This window comes from Melopsittacus undulatus, chromosome 6 (assembly GCF_012275295.1).
Source record: "Melopsittacus undulatus isolate bMelUnd1 chromosome 6, bMelUnd1.mat.Z, whole genome shotgun sequence".
NCBI lineage: Eukaryota > Metazoa > Chordata > Aves > Psittaciformes > Psittaculidae > Melopsittacus > Melopsittacus undulatus.
Genome location: NC_047532.1, coordinates 28,644,335 through 28,661,832, shown reverse-complemented (window position 1 = coordinate 28,661,832; position 17,498 = coordinate 28,644,335). Strand labels below are relative to the sequence as shown.

General features: G+C 38.6%; 1 protein-coding gene across 6 annotated transcripts in view; it reads left to right on the top strand.

Moving 5' to 3' along the window:
- DNM3 (dynamin 3) overlaps window positions 1-17,498 on the top strand; it is a 180,095-nt gene that overhangs the window by 7,454 nt on the left and 155,143 nt on the right. For all 6 annotated transcript variants that reach the window (XM_034063553.1, XM_031047273.2, XM_034063551.1 and 3 more), the window contains exon 2: window positions 9,736-9,809. In XM_034063553.1, coding sequence (XP_033919444.1) covers window positions 9,736-9,809 — 74 coding nt within the window. The remainder of the gene's footprint in view (window positions 1-9,735; window positions 9,810-17,498) is intronic.

Here is a 17,498-nt window from a genome sequence, read left to right as displayed (position 1 = left end):
CAGTTTCTGGTGAACAGGGGGATGGGAGATCATGGCTGATATTTAAATATTTAGCTGAACAGATTTTATGTTGTCAGGGACAGTACATTCATTTGCACATACTACAGGCTCAAAGAGGATAAATGGGTAGGTAGTGAAGAATAAAATGTCTACAGAAGTGGTTTGAGAGACTTGGACAACTTGTATTGGAAACATCCCCCTTCCATGTGTAGTTGTCTTTCTGTCTATAAATTCAAGCTGCCTTTAACTATAGTTCCCATTGTGTATACATTCTGAGGGAAGTAGAATAACTGAATCCAGTTACATTTCAGCTGTGCAAAATAATCTGAAATGGCTTGTATTGTACCAAGAAAAGTAACCATACAGTTTTATACCTTGTCCACCACATGAGAGATAAATATATTTCCACAGTGCTTCTGAAAAGGCAAAACTTTTTGGACTTGATTAGGATGTGGTATAGCTGATTGTATGCTATTATCACTGTTTAAAAAGTGTGCATTGATAGATCTGAGTTCAGAGCAGTGTGATTTGGGAAGAAGGGCAGGAGCTTATATTTTCTAGGTTTTTGATGACTACACTGAAATTTGCAATATGTGATAGTTTTGTCATGACAGAGTATCCAGAGGTGAATTATTGGCTGAAATGCAAGTAACTATATAGTAGCTAAATGCATGTAGCCGTGATATGCCTGCAGTGTTTGGGGCATATTTTCTTTCTGATCCTTGCAATCAGATTTTGTTATTTTTTTTTTCTTCCTGTTTGTATCGGATCATATTATAAAGTAAAACATTTTACTCTAATATTTTCTGAACAAACATTTTTAATAGTATTTGACAGCTGTGATTGAAAAAAACCAAACCAACTTCTCTTTAGAGCATTGACAATAATTTAAAGCAAGTAAGGGATTTTTGTTCATTTCTTGTATTGAGATAAAAAATCTTGCTGCATTAGTATTCATCCTGAGGATGGATGGGCTTTCATGCACCAGCATCCTATGCAAATGAGTCCTTTCCTAAGAGCAAATATATCTGATTAGGGAGAATACAGTTGTCTGCAAAGTCTGCTTTCGTCTTTTCAATACAAAAAATTCTGAGAATTGTTGGGTGGGTTTTTCTTGTGTTTTGTGGTTTCTCCTCCTCCTTCCCTGTTTGGAATTGATGGAGAACACTGTTGAGCAGGAAATAGCAGAAACTTTTGTGAAATCTTAAAAGAGGAAAAAGGGCATTTTCACAAATGGACTTAGGATGATGCAGCAAAGTTTTGGATGCCTGCCAGGGAAGACAGATGCCTCCTGCATACAGTGGCTTGCTGACGAGACTGCACGTTGGCAGCTTCCCGATATGTTAATACAGCAAACCTACAGCTTGAGCATAATCACTGCAAACAGAGCACTGCTCATCTTACCACTTCTGTGTTTTTTGCCTGGCAAGTTTTCATAGCTGTGTATGGCAAGTTTTCAGTCCTATAAACATTGAGACTTTAAAGCTTTCTATCATGTAAAATCTGTGGGTTTTAGTACTAGGAAGTACATTTTCCTTCCTTGCTTCAGTGAATGGGCTTGCCTTTTTCTTTGCAGAAGTGCAATGTGAACTGCTGTCAAAATATGATTTGGGTTACTAGTAACAGTCTGTGCCTTCTCAGACTTCATTCAAATGTCCCCTACTTTGGGGAAACTGTTGACTCCAGTCATGTTTAATGCAAGACTTCACCACTAGGACTAGAGTAATTTCTGGCCTCAATTTTTCTCATAGACCTATAATGTTTAATTCAATGGAGGAGATGTACTAATTTCTGGCTGCTTGTTGAGCATAAATGCGGCGGCTACTTACAGAAAGCATCTTCCAGATACAAGAGAAGTATGACAGTGATTTCTAAACCTGCTCTGTCTCCAGGCTTCTGCATAAAGATGAAATCTCAAGCTTTGCTTTCTTGTTTTAATGGTTCTGAAGTGTTGTCACTGAACTTAGTTGTTATGGAGGTGCCCAGCTAGTGTGACTAAAATCCTTTGCCATCTTATCTGGAGTTTAAGGGTTTTTCAAAAATATATTATTTCTCATCTTTAGAGTCAATGCTTACCATATTCCTGTGGCTAGGTTTGTTTGGGTAGATTTTTTTGTACTATTCCCCTTTGGATTTTTGTATAATTGATCTTGGCTCCATAAAGAAATTAAGAAAGTGAGATCCAAAGGAGACATTTTAGGTTGCTAGGTTATAGTGCTGTATATGAGTTTCAAGATTTTAAAATCTTTATTCCACTTGTGTGCATACCTGAAAGTGATGGATAGTTGGGATACTAGTTCTTTGGCTGAGAATTCCAGTTGTTCAGTGGTGGTGATGAAGGATGCCACTGCTTTGGAAAATGGCTTTTCAAAGATGCCGAGTTTATCCACCCTGTTTGGAAAAACAAAAATTGTAAATGTCTCTGGATACTCAGTTTCTCACCCCTAAAGACATACCCCAACTACATGGGCTGCAATGTGTAATTACTACTGCTGGGCACTGGACTGCATCTTGATTCAGCAGGTGAATTAAAAACACATCTCAGTTGAAGGAAAATTTTCCTTGAAAGAATGGATAATAAAGACTGAGACCAAACTTTATCAGAGAATTTGAACTAAGCACTACAGTGTCATCATAAGGGTGCCAGCATCTTTGCTGTGTGGCTTACAAAAAGCCCTGGAAAAACTGGTATTAAGCTTTAGGAGCTAATATATCCATTTATCACTAAAAATCCACAACCTCCTAATGTATTTAGCTTGCTTAGTAGGCCTAATTAAGATAGGTATCATTGACCTTCAAGAAAGAGATTTAATTATTTTCTACATCTTCATGTGAGCCCTGTTATGTAAGGCTGAGATTTTGCAGCTGTTGAACAAAGCTGTGGGAGACTCTTGATTGACACACATTGTGCCAAAACAAAACATGTTTACTCTTCTGTAACTAATGAAGGGAGGTGAGGGATCAAGTGGTGACTAATAATAAGAATTGGTCTCTGTGCTTTGAGCTAATGGGGAGCAGTGTACATAGCTAAATGTCAGTGTGATATAGAAAGTGATGGGTTCTACTGTATTGCTGGGGGAAAAAAAAGTATGTGGGTGAGACCACATGCCATAACACAAAGATAGTGCTTTAAAGCTTTTGAGACTTCTGACTTCTTGAAAACATGTTCTGGGGTTATCTCTGTACTGTCATTTGGAGGGTAGAGGAATTGTGCTTTCAAAGCTACTAAGAAAGATAAATATGGTGAGGTCTAGTGTCAGTAATGACAAACATCCTCTGAGAAAGTACTTCACTCAACACTACAAATCTAATTCCTAAGAAAAACTCTGTTTAAATACGAAGTACATTTTCTATCACTTGGACATAACTTTGGTTTGTAATGAATAAAAGTGTGTGAAGGGTCTACTGCTGTGTCTTCTGTTGTCTTGGTGAGTGCAAGGGCAAGAGCAGGTGAGACAGAATGAACACATCTGCCAAAATAGGTCTAAAGGTGTATATTTTTCGCATTAAGAGTTCTTTGGTTAGGAATTAATTGGTTTTGATTGTGGAGCTTAAAAAATGAAGCAGAAGAAAGAAGTTAGGAATCAATGTCCCTCTTCTTCAGGCTTGCACTGGACCATGCTTTTCCCTCCCGAGGTTTTGGTTTTTTTGTGGTTTTTTTTTCTTTTTTTTAGTACTTTGCTTTAATACTAAATATGATAAATGCAACAAAAAGGAAAGCCTTTTGTAGTACTTCTGTACAGTGTACTTTTGTTGTGGAACTTGGAGATGCTTGGTTGTATCAGCATGTGTAAGTGCTCGCTGCGAAACAGTGTATTCTGTTGCACAAGATATGGCCATTCATCAGCCAGTGTGAGCCACAAGAGCTACCAGTGTGCCAGGGTGGAATTGTATGAAACAATAAACACTGTGTTGGACAAAAGCCCAGCCAAACTGTTGGCTTTGGGCATAGTTGCTTCCTATTGCAGTGGAAGCTGCAGTGCAGTCCTTGGCAAATCTTGGGAATAAAGGCCTGTGTGGAATGCTACAACAGCAGTCTTGTTCATATTAGCTGCTCATGGAACATGGCCTTTCTGTAATTGAGGGAAGGTTAGGGTTTTGGGATGAACTTTGGTTTAATGGGAAAACTTTCATAAGTAATATTACCATTGTTGTTTGGCAGAATGATACAGATTTAGGTGGGTTGTTTGTCCCTTCTGTAAGGCAATTCTGGCTCTTGTTCCAAGCCTGCCTTGTTTCTTGTTCCAAGCCTGTCTTGTTTCTACACCTTTTGAAAAACATGGAAGCTTTAGAGGGACTTCTGGGTTTTTTTTTTTTGTTTTTGTTTTTTTTTCTGACAAATCACTATCAGTCTTACTTGTTCCTGGCTCTTCAATTAATGCAGTTACTGTGTAATCAGTGACATTTCCTTCATTATTTGATTTCCTGGATCTCTATGTGTTTTATGTGAATTAAATATCTTAGTATTAAAGTAAATTAATCATAATTTATTCTGTATAATACTGGCCATGTAACTGATCTAAGTGCAAAACATAATTCTAGACGGCAAAATAAAGCAGATCTAAGTTACAGCTTTTTGAAACCATGTTTAAGTGGTGATGTGTCATTGTTCTTCACACAAACTGGGGATTCTTCTGTTTTGCTTCTTCCTTGTGCTCCCCCCCCTTTTTTTTTTCCTTTTATAATATAATAAATACTGCTAGTATGCTAGAGAGATCCTAAATGAAAACTTTTCCCCTACCTGGAAATTCTGTTTTCAGTATGGTTGATATGCTGGAGGGAAGGAATGCCATCCAGAGGGACCATGTGAGACCTGTGAGATGGGCTGATGTCAACCCTATGAAGTTTAACCATGCCAAGTGCAAGGTCCTACACCTGGGTCGGGGCAATCCCAGGCACAGCTACAGGTTGGGCGGAGAAGAGATTTGGTGCAGCCCTGTGGAGAAGGACTTGGTGGGGTTGGTTGATGAGAAACTGAACATGAGCCGGCTGCAGTGTGCGCTTGCAGCCCAGAAAACCAACTGTATCCTGGGCTGTATCAAAAGGAGCGTGACCAGCAGGTTGAAGGAGGTGATCCTGCCCCTCTACTCTGCTCTCGTGAGACCTCACTTGGAGTATTGTGTGCAGTTCTGGTGTCCTCAACATTAAAAGGACATGGAACTGTTAGAACAAGTCCAGAGGAGGGTCACAAGGATGATCAGGGGACTGGAACACTTCCTGTATGAAGACAGGCTGAGAAAGCTGGGGCTGTTCAGCCTGGAGAAGGCTGCGTGGAGACCTCATAGCAGCCTTCCAGTATCTGAAGGGGGCCTACAGGGGTGCTGGGGGGGGACTCTTCATTATGGACTGTAATGATAGGACAAGTGGTAATGGGTTTAAACTTAAACAGGGTAAGTTTAGATTGGATATAAGGAAGAAATTCTTTACTGTGAGGGTGGTGAGGCACTGGGATGGGTTGCCCAGGGAGGTTGTGAATGCTCCATCCCTGACAATGTTCAAGGCCAGGTTGAACAGAGCCTTGGGTGGCATGGTTCTAGTGTGAGGTTTTCCTGCCCATGGCAGGGGGTTGGAATTAGATGATCTTAAGGTCCTTTCCAGCCCTAAGTATTCCATGATTCTATGATTCTGTGTTGTGCAGTAAGACATGACTAATTTTACAGCTTTTAGGGTAAAAATTATTTGGCCCTGAAAATATTTTGCTCTTGAAAATATTAATGGTGTTCTAACAGATGAGTACTTTCTAAGATTGAAGAGTTATTGGAGTGATGTTCTGGAAGACCTGGCTGATTGCATCTTATTTGCATTTGATATATTCAGCACTGGCTAGGCAATACCAGACTGGCTTTGCTGCTGGTCTCCAAACTGTCATGTCACAGTGACATTGCTGCTGAGCTACTGTAGCTGCTGTCAGCAGGGTATCTTTTGATAAAAATGCTGTAAGAATGAAGATGTAAAAGTAGTTTGAGTCTTAATGCAGAATGCATGTCTCTTGAAGGAGCATATCTTTCATTACCAGATGTGTTCTTGCACAGTGTTTCATTCTTGTTTCCTGCACCTTGTTATTGTGAAGTCCTCTTTCAGTTGTGCACACAGGTACTCACAGGCTCACTCCCCTCACCACAAAACCCAGCCTTTTCTCTCCCTTGGTGGTGGTGTCTTTGTGCTCAAATGCTTAGGCATGTACTTTTTTCCTAGATGGATTTCTTTGCAGCTGCTTCAACTCTGATGTGATTTTTAATTTTCTTCCTAGTTCTCATGAAACACTGACCAAAAGGTGTGGAAAAGCAGCTCTTTTGAAGCTGTCTTTAAAAGGATGTTGAGTGTGCCACCAGGATGTTGAGGGGCATTCTTTTTGGTTAGAAGGGACCCGTGATTCCACTGTGTTCAATCCTTTTATATTTCTTGCTGCTGAAGTGACTTTTTTCTTATTTAAGAAGAATATTATTGAAGTAGGAATTAAAGGGGAAAAATGAGGGAGTGGAACCATTCCTAATGCATTGTGGCTTGTGGTTTTTTTTTTTGCTTGGTTGGTTTTTTTGGTTGTTTGGTTTGTTTTTGGCAAACAAACCCTGTGAAGAAGGCTTGCCATACTAAGGTAATCTGGAGAAGACCTACAGCCTGCCTTGTGGATGTCAAAGTAGGCATTTCTACAGAAGCAGTGTACACTATTTAATTGGGTTACCTTTTGGTAGGATTGTGATGTGGTACTATGTCACATCCCTCTTCTTTGTGTCCCTTCCCTCTCCTCTGCCCCCCCCTCCCCAATGCCAGCTATTTCTCAGATTTGGCTCATGTTTCTTATTATGTTTAAAGAAGTGCCTTTTTCTAGAAGTAGAGTTTATGTATTTATTTGTGACATCTAATTTGGGTTGTGCAGAGAAAGTGCACAGATGCTGTTGCCTTGTGGCTGAATCTGAAATTTCAGAATTTTTAAATTTTTTAAATTCCCTGTCCCTGTGGAGACAGGGATTTATTAGTTTAGGTGATAGTCTCTGTTGTAGGATAGCCATCAAGCAGTTAGAGGGGTTGGTGGGGTGGATTTTTGTCCTGAACTCTCCCCTTGAACCCCTTGTTTCCTTCAGTTATTGTCCTCTTTTCCTCTTCAAACTGTTCATTTCAAGGAGAAACCTATGTCTTTCTGCTGTGCATTGTTTAGTTGGTTATGTGATCAACACAGCTCACTGTCTCCCAAGCAGTAACCTCTTTCTGCTGATGCTTGCTTCAACAGAGAGTGGGCTTTTCAATGATAGCTCAACTTATTAGAGAGGGATATCAAATGCCATCTACTTTGAACATGTTAAGAGGGTGTTCTGAAGGAAAAATTGGTATCTTGCATTTCTTTGTAATTTTGGTGTTGTGGAAAGGTCGGTGTTGTATAACTGGGAGTTGCATTAATGCAGTGTTCTTTATCTCTGAATGTGCTTAGTCTGAAGCAGAAAATCACTGCCTTTTCAGCCTTTGACTCCCTGAAGGATTGTATTGCCTCGTGTGGTACTGTAGAGGACCCTAGTTTGGTTTGTGTGATCAGCTTGACCCTAGTTTGGTTTGTGTGATCAGCTTGTCCTGAATCAGCTGAATCAGCGATCAGCTTGCTGAATGGTAAACAATTCCTTTTAGCTTCATGACGGTAAGTTTATTTATTACATACTTATTTTGAATCAGCTAGCAGGTGCTTGAAAATCAGTGTATGAAACTGTAGCTTAACAGGCGTTTTCTACATCCTGGGCTATTGTAATTTCAGTGCATATACAGGGATGAATATGTTCCTATTAAAATGTTCTTCTCTTGCCCTGGAGAAAATGGAAGTAGCACTTCACTGAGGCACAGATTTCTCTCTGCTGGTAGGTATCGAAGTTGTGATAGACCTTTTGAAAACTTTAAACTAGTTCTTGTATTCTGTTGTTGTCTCAAGTGTGGTAAAACATTGCAGCAGGTTTAAATCAGTAGGCCTGATGTTTTTTCAATATCTTTGTTTTAGAGATTACTTGAATTTCTAATTAATTGTACTTTTGCCTGCAGATCTGTGTTTGAGTATAAAAGTTAAGGAGCTAGCTCGTGTTTTAACTGTCTCTCCTTTTATGGTGTGCTTTAGCTTTAGTTTACAGGGTAATAACACTGGAAACACATATTAACAGGTACTGAGAAAGTGAGATTTTTATTTAGCTAGAAATTAACATTGTTGCATTTAAAATGCTGGGGAGTTCTAAACTGGTGTGGGGTACAGCTGACAGCCAGTTGCAAGTTCTGTTTCTCAGAGCCTTAGAACTTCTTGCTCATGTGAGAAAGAAATCTTAGAGCTTGTAGAGTTGCCGTATTTCTCTTCAGGCTGCCAAAGCTTTGTTACCTTGCTGGCACTAGGTAGGTAGATTCACTGTTGTGTTCCTAAGCCTGTCTTGAGCTGGGACTCCAAAGACGTAATATCCTCTGATTTGCACAAATAATATCCTGAGGTTTGATAAAATATTTTTGTGTTTTATTTTTCATACATGTACCCTCTAGGCTTCTTTTAAACTTTCTAAGTTTGTGTGCTGCCTTAAAGGAACTACTAAAATCAGATATCCATTAAGCAGTACAATGTTGGTATGAAGACACACAATGATTATGCCAAGATGTGGTTTATCAAGAGGCCCCTAAGCCCACCTAAGCAGTTCTGTCTAAAGGGCTGACAGGGCTGTGTCTTTCTTCCTTTGACTCTTGTCCTTTTCCTCAGCTGTCCCAGATACAGCACACACTCCTGCCTCACCCTTCCTACTGGCACTAGCACATGTGACAGCACAGTCACCCAGATCAGCTTCCTGATTTAACTGAAGATTTATGCCCTAACCATTTGCTGCATTGCTTCTCACCTGAGCAGGAGAGGTGAGTCAGCAATGCTCCTGAAACAGGCAAGAAAGTGGTTCAGCAACACTGAACCTCAAGTTTTCTAAGAGTTTAATAGATATGGCAAATGCAGGAGATCCTGGGGGAAAGGAAATATTATTTTGCTTTGGTTTCTGATCATTGGTTTTGCAACTAACAGTTGGTTCAAAGTTTTTCTAGGATTTTGTTTGCATAGAGAGTTTCCTTGTCTTTGGAGGCACAGAAGGAATCATGGGGATGCATAACGGTATGACAGAGTTGCTGTCTTTGCTTAATCATTTGCTTTTTGGTACAAGAACACTCCCTCTTGCTGTCCCAGAGTACTTCTAGTATTTAGTGTTCGCTCAAACTTCTAGGAGGATGTGTTTGCTGGAAAAGTTATTTAGGGATTTGAACTGGCAGAAGTATGTGAAAGAGTGGGTGCAGAGTGCTGACAATTTGGTTTGGCCAGAGCTTTGTTGTGGTGTGTGAGTGTGTGTGTATTCGTATGTCCATACCCTCTTCAAATCAAGGATATGGTGTGGACACTTCTGTTTTCGAAAGGCCAAAAATATGGGTGTGGCATTAGGTACTCTTACTAAGCAAGGTGAATTTTGAGATGTTGTATGTGATGGTCATGAAGAGAGAGAGTTGGTAATACCCCAATTTAATTCTTAGCCATTTAGTTTTAATATATATTTGTCTAATGACCTACTGCTATTTTGAACCAAAATTAACAGCCCTACTTTACAGTAGTGTTTGCTTTAAATCCATCCCCACCAACTTTCTATTTTCACTGCAGCTGAAGGTATAGAGAAAGTTCCAAATTAGTCCAGTATCTTATGTAACTGCACAGTGCTTTCTGGGTAGTAACTGCCTTTTTTTTAATGTTTCTAGGGATTTTCTTCCACGAGGTTCTGGAATTGTAACAAGACGACCATTGGTCCTGCAACTCATCACTGCCAAAACAGGTAACCTCTTTCTCTCTTTGGCTAAATGCCTGAACAAAGTGCTGATGCTCTTCAGCAAGAGCAAAAAAAAAAAAAAAAGTATGGCAAAACTTAGCAGTGTCAAGAAAGGTGCAACTAGACTGCCTGTAACCAAGGACCACTGCTTCAAAACTGTATGCTCACGACCACCTAATCTCATTGTCTTATCTGTGAAAATAGTAAAATCTAAATCATTGAGCATGTAGTAACTTTAATCCAAGATCAAACTTGAGGCAGTGAAGAAACATTACTTACAAAGTGTTTTAGAAATTAACTTGTTTTATTTGTTTATTGAGGAGCTTTACAGTTGTACTAGTTAAAGTTCCAAAATTGCTCTGCTTCTACCTTTAACTTTTGCTCCACTGCACACAGAGTTGATTCCACACAGCTTGTTTTCATGACTTGTCTTTTTTGGTTGGGCTCACTGCACTAAGTAGAGCAGAAGTTAGACTGGGGGAGAACAACGCTTCTGTGTATTTGGTCAAAAATAAAAATACAGTATGTGTATACTACTGAGTTATGTGGCATATTGAGATCTTTCATCAGAATTCACCACTTTAGTTGCCCCTTGGTTGAGTAAAATGTGCTGTTGTGTAGCTCAGTTCCCTAACGTATATAAAAGCACCTATGGTTTTCCATCATTCATTTTTTGTTGTTGTTGCTACTAAACCTAGGTAAGCAACAGAATAACTTTTTAACTATTGACTTCTACTTAAAATGGTAAAAAGAAATAACATCCAAACCAGAATTTCAAAATAACAAGTGGTCTTTAAATTATGGAACACGATGAAACTGGGGAAAAAACAAAATTGCAGCTGCCTGTAGAACTTTAGTCTGTTTCTGTGTGAGGTGCAATTTCGTTTTTACATGCATTTATTTTCCTATAAGGTCTTTTTGTTGTTCAGCAGGAAGATATACTTCAGTCTGCTTAGGCTCCATTTTTTTCCTGAATTACTGCTTCTAAAGCTGATTCTTACTTTCAATGCCTCTATGAAATTTTCCATAGTGTTTATACTGTGTAAAGGAGAGGAAAAACTGGAATCCAGTATTTCTGTATGCCCAGCTTAGAAATGTTAGGATTTCCAACTGTGTAGTATGCTTAAGGTACTTAATATTAAAAGATGAAGTTCATTTTAGTTGGCGATATGAGCACTTGTTGTTTCTGCATATCTGGCTTTTGATCTGACAGAGAATGCAGAAATGCATGAATAAGGCCTAGCTATAGAGAATCTTCATCTAATTTTCCCAGCACCGTGTAAAGCAGCAGAAAAAAAAAATGAAGCTCTGTGATAGCAATACCAACAAAATTACATATGCAGGGACATACAAATTAGTAAGTAAACTCTTACACTCTAACCTCAAGTGGTTAAATACTTAGACATCCATGCTAAATTTACCTCAACTGGTCTCTACTGTGCTGTTTTGTAAAATCATCATATAATTTGGCTTGGTTAAGGAGGCAATGAAAGTGCTTCTCTCTTTCTGGTATTTTCCCCATTAATATGTTTACATAGTATTACTAGATTTAGATAGGCCTCTAGGTTTTTGTGCAGGTACCTTCTCTGCTGAAAAGCAGTTCTTCATTATAACTTAACACAACAAAAACTTTAAGAATTCTGGAGAACTGAGCTTCAGCGTAATTTTGTGTTTCCTGAATGGCAAGACATATTTCTCCCTTTGGGACATGCTGTGTGTTTCTGTTTGGGATCAGCTGTCAAGACCTTTAGAAAGCAAGCTTTAATTATTTTGTTACTTTCTTTAAACTTTGTTCCACTGTTACTGTTTTTGGTGGTGAAATTCTAAATAACTTTATCTTTTAAACCACCTTTATCTTTCTGAACTAATTAAAAAAAAAAGTAAAGAAAACTGCTTAGAGAAGCACAGTGTTCTTATGCAGGAAGCAGATGATGAACTGATTTTTATCAAGTTCATAATTATCTAAAATGTTATAGAAAGTAGAGGACTATATCAGCTTCTTGCTGCTGTAACAAGTTTAACTGATCTCTAATCCTAGGACCTTTCTTGATTCTTTTAAAAGTAACTTCTTAAGATTATTCCTTGGGAGGGAAGGGGTACTTTCTATATAGGCACGCAGAGATGACTGCAAGATACTTCGGCAACATTTTGCAACTGGCTGAGAATATTTTTGGAATGTGAATTTGATTGATTGAGGAGGTTAAAGCTTCATTTGAGTCACTGCACTAAGGGATAAAGATTGGCAGTTGAGGAATTTGTGGACACTCAAGTAAGGGAAAACTTAACCACTCATTATTAGGGTTGTACATGTCACTGAAGAGTGCAGCCCCTGAGGAGTTATCAGGAGCCCTCCAGCATCTGAAAGATCTGAGATATCTGGATAAAGAGTGGTTATTCCTGTGAGTATGGAAAGGGTAACATGAAACAATTCACTACCAAGAAATTTATCTCATGAGATGTGGATTGTTTTTTTTTTTCTTTAAGAACTTTTTTTTACTTCCTCTTAAAAAAAAATCTGTGTAATTAGTACAAAGCTGTTTTATAGCAACCTGTTGACCTCTTTTAATCACTAACATATTTTGGTGGCAACAGTACAACTCCCATATGGCTTTATGCCATTTGCACTTCCACATCCATGCACATACTGTACTCTGCTGAAATCTTGGAGGCAAAGACAAGGGTTTTAATTAAATATTGTAGCTAACAAGTCAGTCTTTACTAGTTATGACTATTTTCTTCTGAGTGTGATAATATGAGATATACCTAGTAGCATAGAATAAGTCAGAATATGGATGTTAAAAATAATTTACAGTCCTCTGAAGGACACTGACTTGTCCTTGACTATCCTACTTTGCAGTCTTTTTTGGGACTGCCCAACTGCATTTCAGATGAAATTGCAAATGTGGCCTGTACCCAATAAATTAATGTACTAGCTAGAGGAGGAAGGGGTGGGGGGAATAATCTCCATCTTGTAAAATTTTGAGGTTCCAAGGTGTCCTCTTGCAGCTAGAGGCTGATGCTCGTTACTTGTCCCAAAATAGTTCATTGGCAGCCCTGTAGGTAGGGTCACAAATTTTCATTCCTATTCTTCATCTCATATTTTTGATTCAGTTGCTCTTCTTCTACCAAAGAAAATTACTATATGCAGTCTCTTGCTGGAAGAGAGAATTGGACTAAACAAGCATGCAGTGTTTTTTTCTGTAATAAACAGACCTAAATTCTGGTAAAGCAGCTGTTTCTTGCCCAGAAGTCACAACTGAAAAAAATGTCCTACCTGGCTTGCCAAGCAACCTACATGCACTTTGATAGTCTTTCTGGTCACTGCATTTGGCCCTGAGCAATTCCACAATGTTGGCAATGTCCAGTGTCAGGTCTAACAAGACTCTTGCACCTTTGTTGCTAGTCTCCAAAGGAGCTCTGAGTACAGAATAGTTCTTGAGAAAATAGTCCTGTCTGAGAATATGCAGTTCAGTGAGTTTTTAGAAGGCACAGGTGTGGACATGGTGCTGTTATCTGGGAGGCTCTCTGATGGAGAGCTTAAGGTTTCACATGGCAAGGCAGTGGTGATAAATTAGCTTAGCCATTCTGAGGATGTACATGGGAGTAATTTCACCTGCTTTTTTCCTGAGTGAGAAGTTGCCTGTGAGGCCACTTTATTTTGTTATACTGATGTCTAAATTCAGGTAAAAACCATGCTGTTTTTTTCAGTATTTGTCTGCTGTTGTGTAAGATACAGGGAGTTTATTCTTTCTCAGTAGACACCATCTGTTTCAAATGCTAAACTGTTGTGATATTTCAGCAGTTACCAGTGAGTCTAGAGAGCTGATCTTTCACTTCCTTACTCATGATTCCTTTTCAGGTGGAGGAATGCATTACATATTCCTGTAGTTATACTTTGATAAGGATTTTCCCCTGTCTGTTTTGAGATCTAAGTGTTGGCACACAGCTGACAAGAATTTTTAGGCAGCATTAGCGTTCACTAGTCTTGAAGAAACATTAACTGAATTCTGTGTAAGGTATGTTAGTTCCATTTAAATTCTTTAATCTTCCCTCTGCAAGTTTTGCACTAAGCATGCTAACCTGTAGTAATTTGCCGTGTGTTACCATAATTAATTAAAGGAGTTGTGTGTTTGTTTTTTTTGTTTTATTTTTGTTTTAGTTTTTTTCTCCCCACATATTCTATCTAACTTAGGAAACTTCTTCCTCTTCTTGCTGTGCTGTCTCCTACCTGTGGAAGTGAGATAATTATCCAGATTTCTTCAGATAGGGTAGTATGCTTTTTGAACAGCACTGACAACAAAAAATATATTGGGGTCTTAGTTGAAGCTTTTGTTCTTCTGTTTGTTAAAAATACATTGCCTCCTATATAAAGCCCGTTATTTGTTATTTACATGTTAAAATACTTTAGCTCTAGGAGGGTTATTTTCCTCATTTTGATAACTGCTTTTGGAGGGATTTGGGATTTTCTTCATGGTCTTGCTTCAGTTTCTTTGCTAAAGAAGTGTCAGATTATCAGATTTTGAAAATTATTGAGGTGGACATTTTTAGATGAGTCATACGTACAATACCCACTTTTGTTTCAGTTCTGTTAATTAGAGCACTTAAATGGAAAGTAAATCACATGAGGTTCAAAAGTCATTCTGGTATTTTTTTTTTCCTGAAGTCTTGCTGATGCTCTCTTCTAATGAAATTGCTGAGGTTTAAAGCAAGTCTTTTGTCGAGACTGCTCCTCAAGCATACCCATCTTTTATTGCCATCTGGTGGCAAAACCAATCCTCTAACAGAAAATGACATTTATAAAAAGAACCTTATATTGGTTATTTCGGCTAACATAGTTTTAGAGATTTCAGCAGCAGGAAGGCATTTGGAGGTCTTGAAGGACAAAAACTAGAAAGGTGCCATAATGCCAGTGGTTGGGGAGAGACTGGGCACTTAGCAGGGAATGAAGGAAGACAGTGGCTGCTGACTTACTGGTCCCATTTTCTGGCAGTTACTCATTCAGGTAATGAACAGGGATTCGGTAGAGACCAGTGAAGATGCTGGAGTTGCATACCTGAAAAGGTAAAATGTGCCATCACCATGGGGAAAAGGTGATAGTGACTGGTGACCCCTTCCCTAGACAGTGAAATACTCGTCACCCAAACAGGCCTGATAAGCTGGAAAAGGGATAGCACTGCTGGTCTGAAACCTGAATTTAAGCTGTTAGTTTAAGGTTGCAGAAACTGCAAATCTTCCTTGCTGCTGTCTATGTGTGTGCATGCATGTGCGTACTAATAACAGTGTCTGGAGTAACCTTGAGCTGATCAGCAGTGATTGCTGTGTCTGGCAGTATGAATTTGAGACTTCAACTAGTTCTATCAGCACCCTCAAACAGTGTATGGGCTTCAGCTTGTGTTTGGAAAAATGAATCATACCCACAAATACTTGGTTATGTGTGTTTTCCTGGAAAGCTCAGTGACAATAGGTAAAATGGAATCCACTTACTGAAAGACTGGGAAATAACTCTAAATGTGCCAGTATTCAAAAAATTATAATACAGAAAAGTGACAGAAAAAATCAAAGCTCACTTTTAGAAAAAAAATCTTTAATTAGTTGTTAAATAACAATTTGAAAGGTACTTGAGATGCATAACAGTCAACACAGTCAAGAACAGAAATGTCATAATCAGTGTAATTTTATTTTTTTGTTACAGGCTAGCAGGCTTGTAAAATAAAGGTGTGCTAGGTGTCTTGTCTTGGGTAGAGTAAGGCTGTCAATTATCTTGCATGGTTCTTTATTATATTAAATAATTTCAGGAAACCTGGTCTAGAAAGGATTCCTGTAAGATGGATGCACAGTTGTTTACAGAGTGGAAGGGATATCTCTTCAGGTCATGTTCAGTGTATCGTATTACTGATAGGATGACCGAACAGAGTGTGTTTAATAAGTTTATATTTGGCAAATATGAGCAAGACTGAAATACACTGGAGGGCAGAACTGGCATCTAAATTGATTGCAAAGGAAAAGAACTGCCTCAAAAGCAGGAAGAAGTTCACCTGAGATGTTTTGGTACTGAAAGATTAGTATTTAGATAGCTAGTTTTCAGAAAAGAACCTAATGATTGCAGTGGACCTCTAAGAGAGCACAACTCACTGATGTCATGCTGTCATAAAATACAGAAGTAAATATTGTATGAAATGTATCAACAGAAATGCAATCTTAAAAGTAGTTCTACTTTTTTCAGTCTTGGAAAGATCTTGGTGAGCTCTGCCTCTGTAGCATTCAGAAGAATGCCTGGAAAATATCTGTGAATGACTGAAGGTTTAGACTGCATGATGTGTAGAGGAAGGTTGAAAGAAGAGAGATACATTTCTTCTTCAAAACATTTTCAAGAATATGAAAGACTATTGAATCAAAAAGAGTGCTTATTTTTCTCCCCTGGTATGAGTGTCTACCCTTAAAATTAAGCATTTCACTGGTTCCTAAGTGCATGACCTGGTATTTTATGTTACTTACTTTCATCAGATCTACAGTATTTTATTTTATTTTATTTTATTTTATTTTATTTTATTTTATTTTATTTTATTGTTAAATCTCTTATGCTACAATATTCTTGTCATCCTCTGCATTGAAAGGGTATTCTGTATTTTCTTCAGAAAATATCAGGTTACTTCTATTTCTTGTAGCCTGGTTGCTTGAAATTAGCAGTGGGATGTCTGAGTTCTCAATATTTTTTTTTCAGCATGGTAGAAGAGCTAGAGAAATGGAGAATTAGAAGAGAGATTATAGATTGGGTAAGGCAACAAGGGCTTTTGATACTGCCTCTCTGTTCAGTGAAGAACTAATGAATGATTTGCTAGGATCAAAATAGATTGATTCTATTTACTTTGTTCAGAAAAAGCTGATCCATCATCAAATAAAAGGTGATGTACTTAAGCTCATGTTGTTTATTTCATGTTTTTAAATCACTCTTTTGAAATCACTCATTTGAAAAGCATTCTGAAGCTTTCTGGGATGCTTCATTGAAGCTAACAAGGCTCTTGTTGCTTGTGTGACGTCTCTCTAAAGGACTGACAGTAGAATGTATTCCCCTTTTGCTATATATGTTTATTTGATTTGCTACAGGAGCACTATTTAATAAGCCACCTTTTTTAAAAACTCCAAGCTGGAGACTTAACTCTTGAGTATATTAGACTGGATACCACCACAGACTTGGAACAACTCTGCATGAAATCAGGTGGGGAAGAGTTCTGAATCCAGGTGCTTTGTCTTGGTAAATTCTTGGTAAAATCCCGGTGACTCATCTTGGTACATTCTTGATCTTTAGTAGCAGATTATTCTGCATAGGGTATTCTTCATAGGGTATTCTGTATGGGCTCTGTCAGACTTTGAAAGGTCTTGGGTTCAGCTTGATGTGGATTGTCGTGGTTTAAACCAACTCCGCACAGCTCGTTACTCACTCCCCCCCCTTGCTCCCCCAACTACCGGAGAGTTAGGAAGGAGAATCCAAAAAATCTGGCCCTCACGGATTGAGATAAGCACAGTTTAATAGCTAAGGCATAACACAAATCACTACTGCTACTACTACTACAAATAATAATGATAAAGCCAATAACAAGTGAAGAGAATACAACACCTCACCAGCCACCGACCCATAACTCACCCCACCCTGCCCGACCGAACACCAACCGATACCTCCTCCATCCCCCCAGAGCT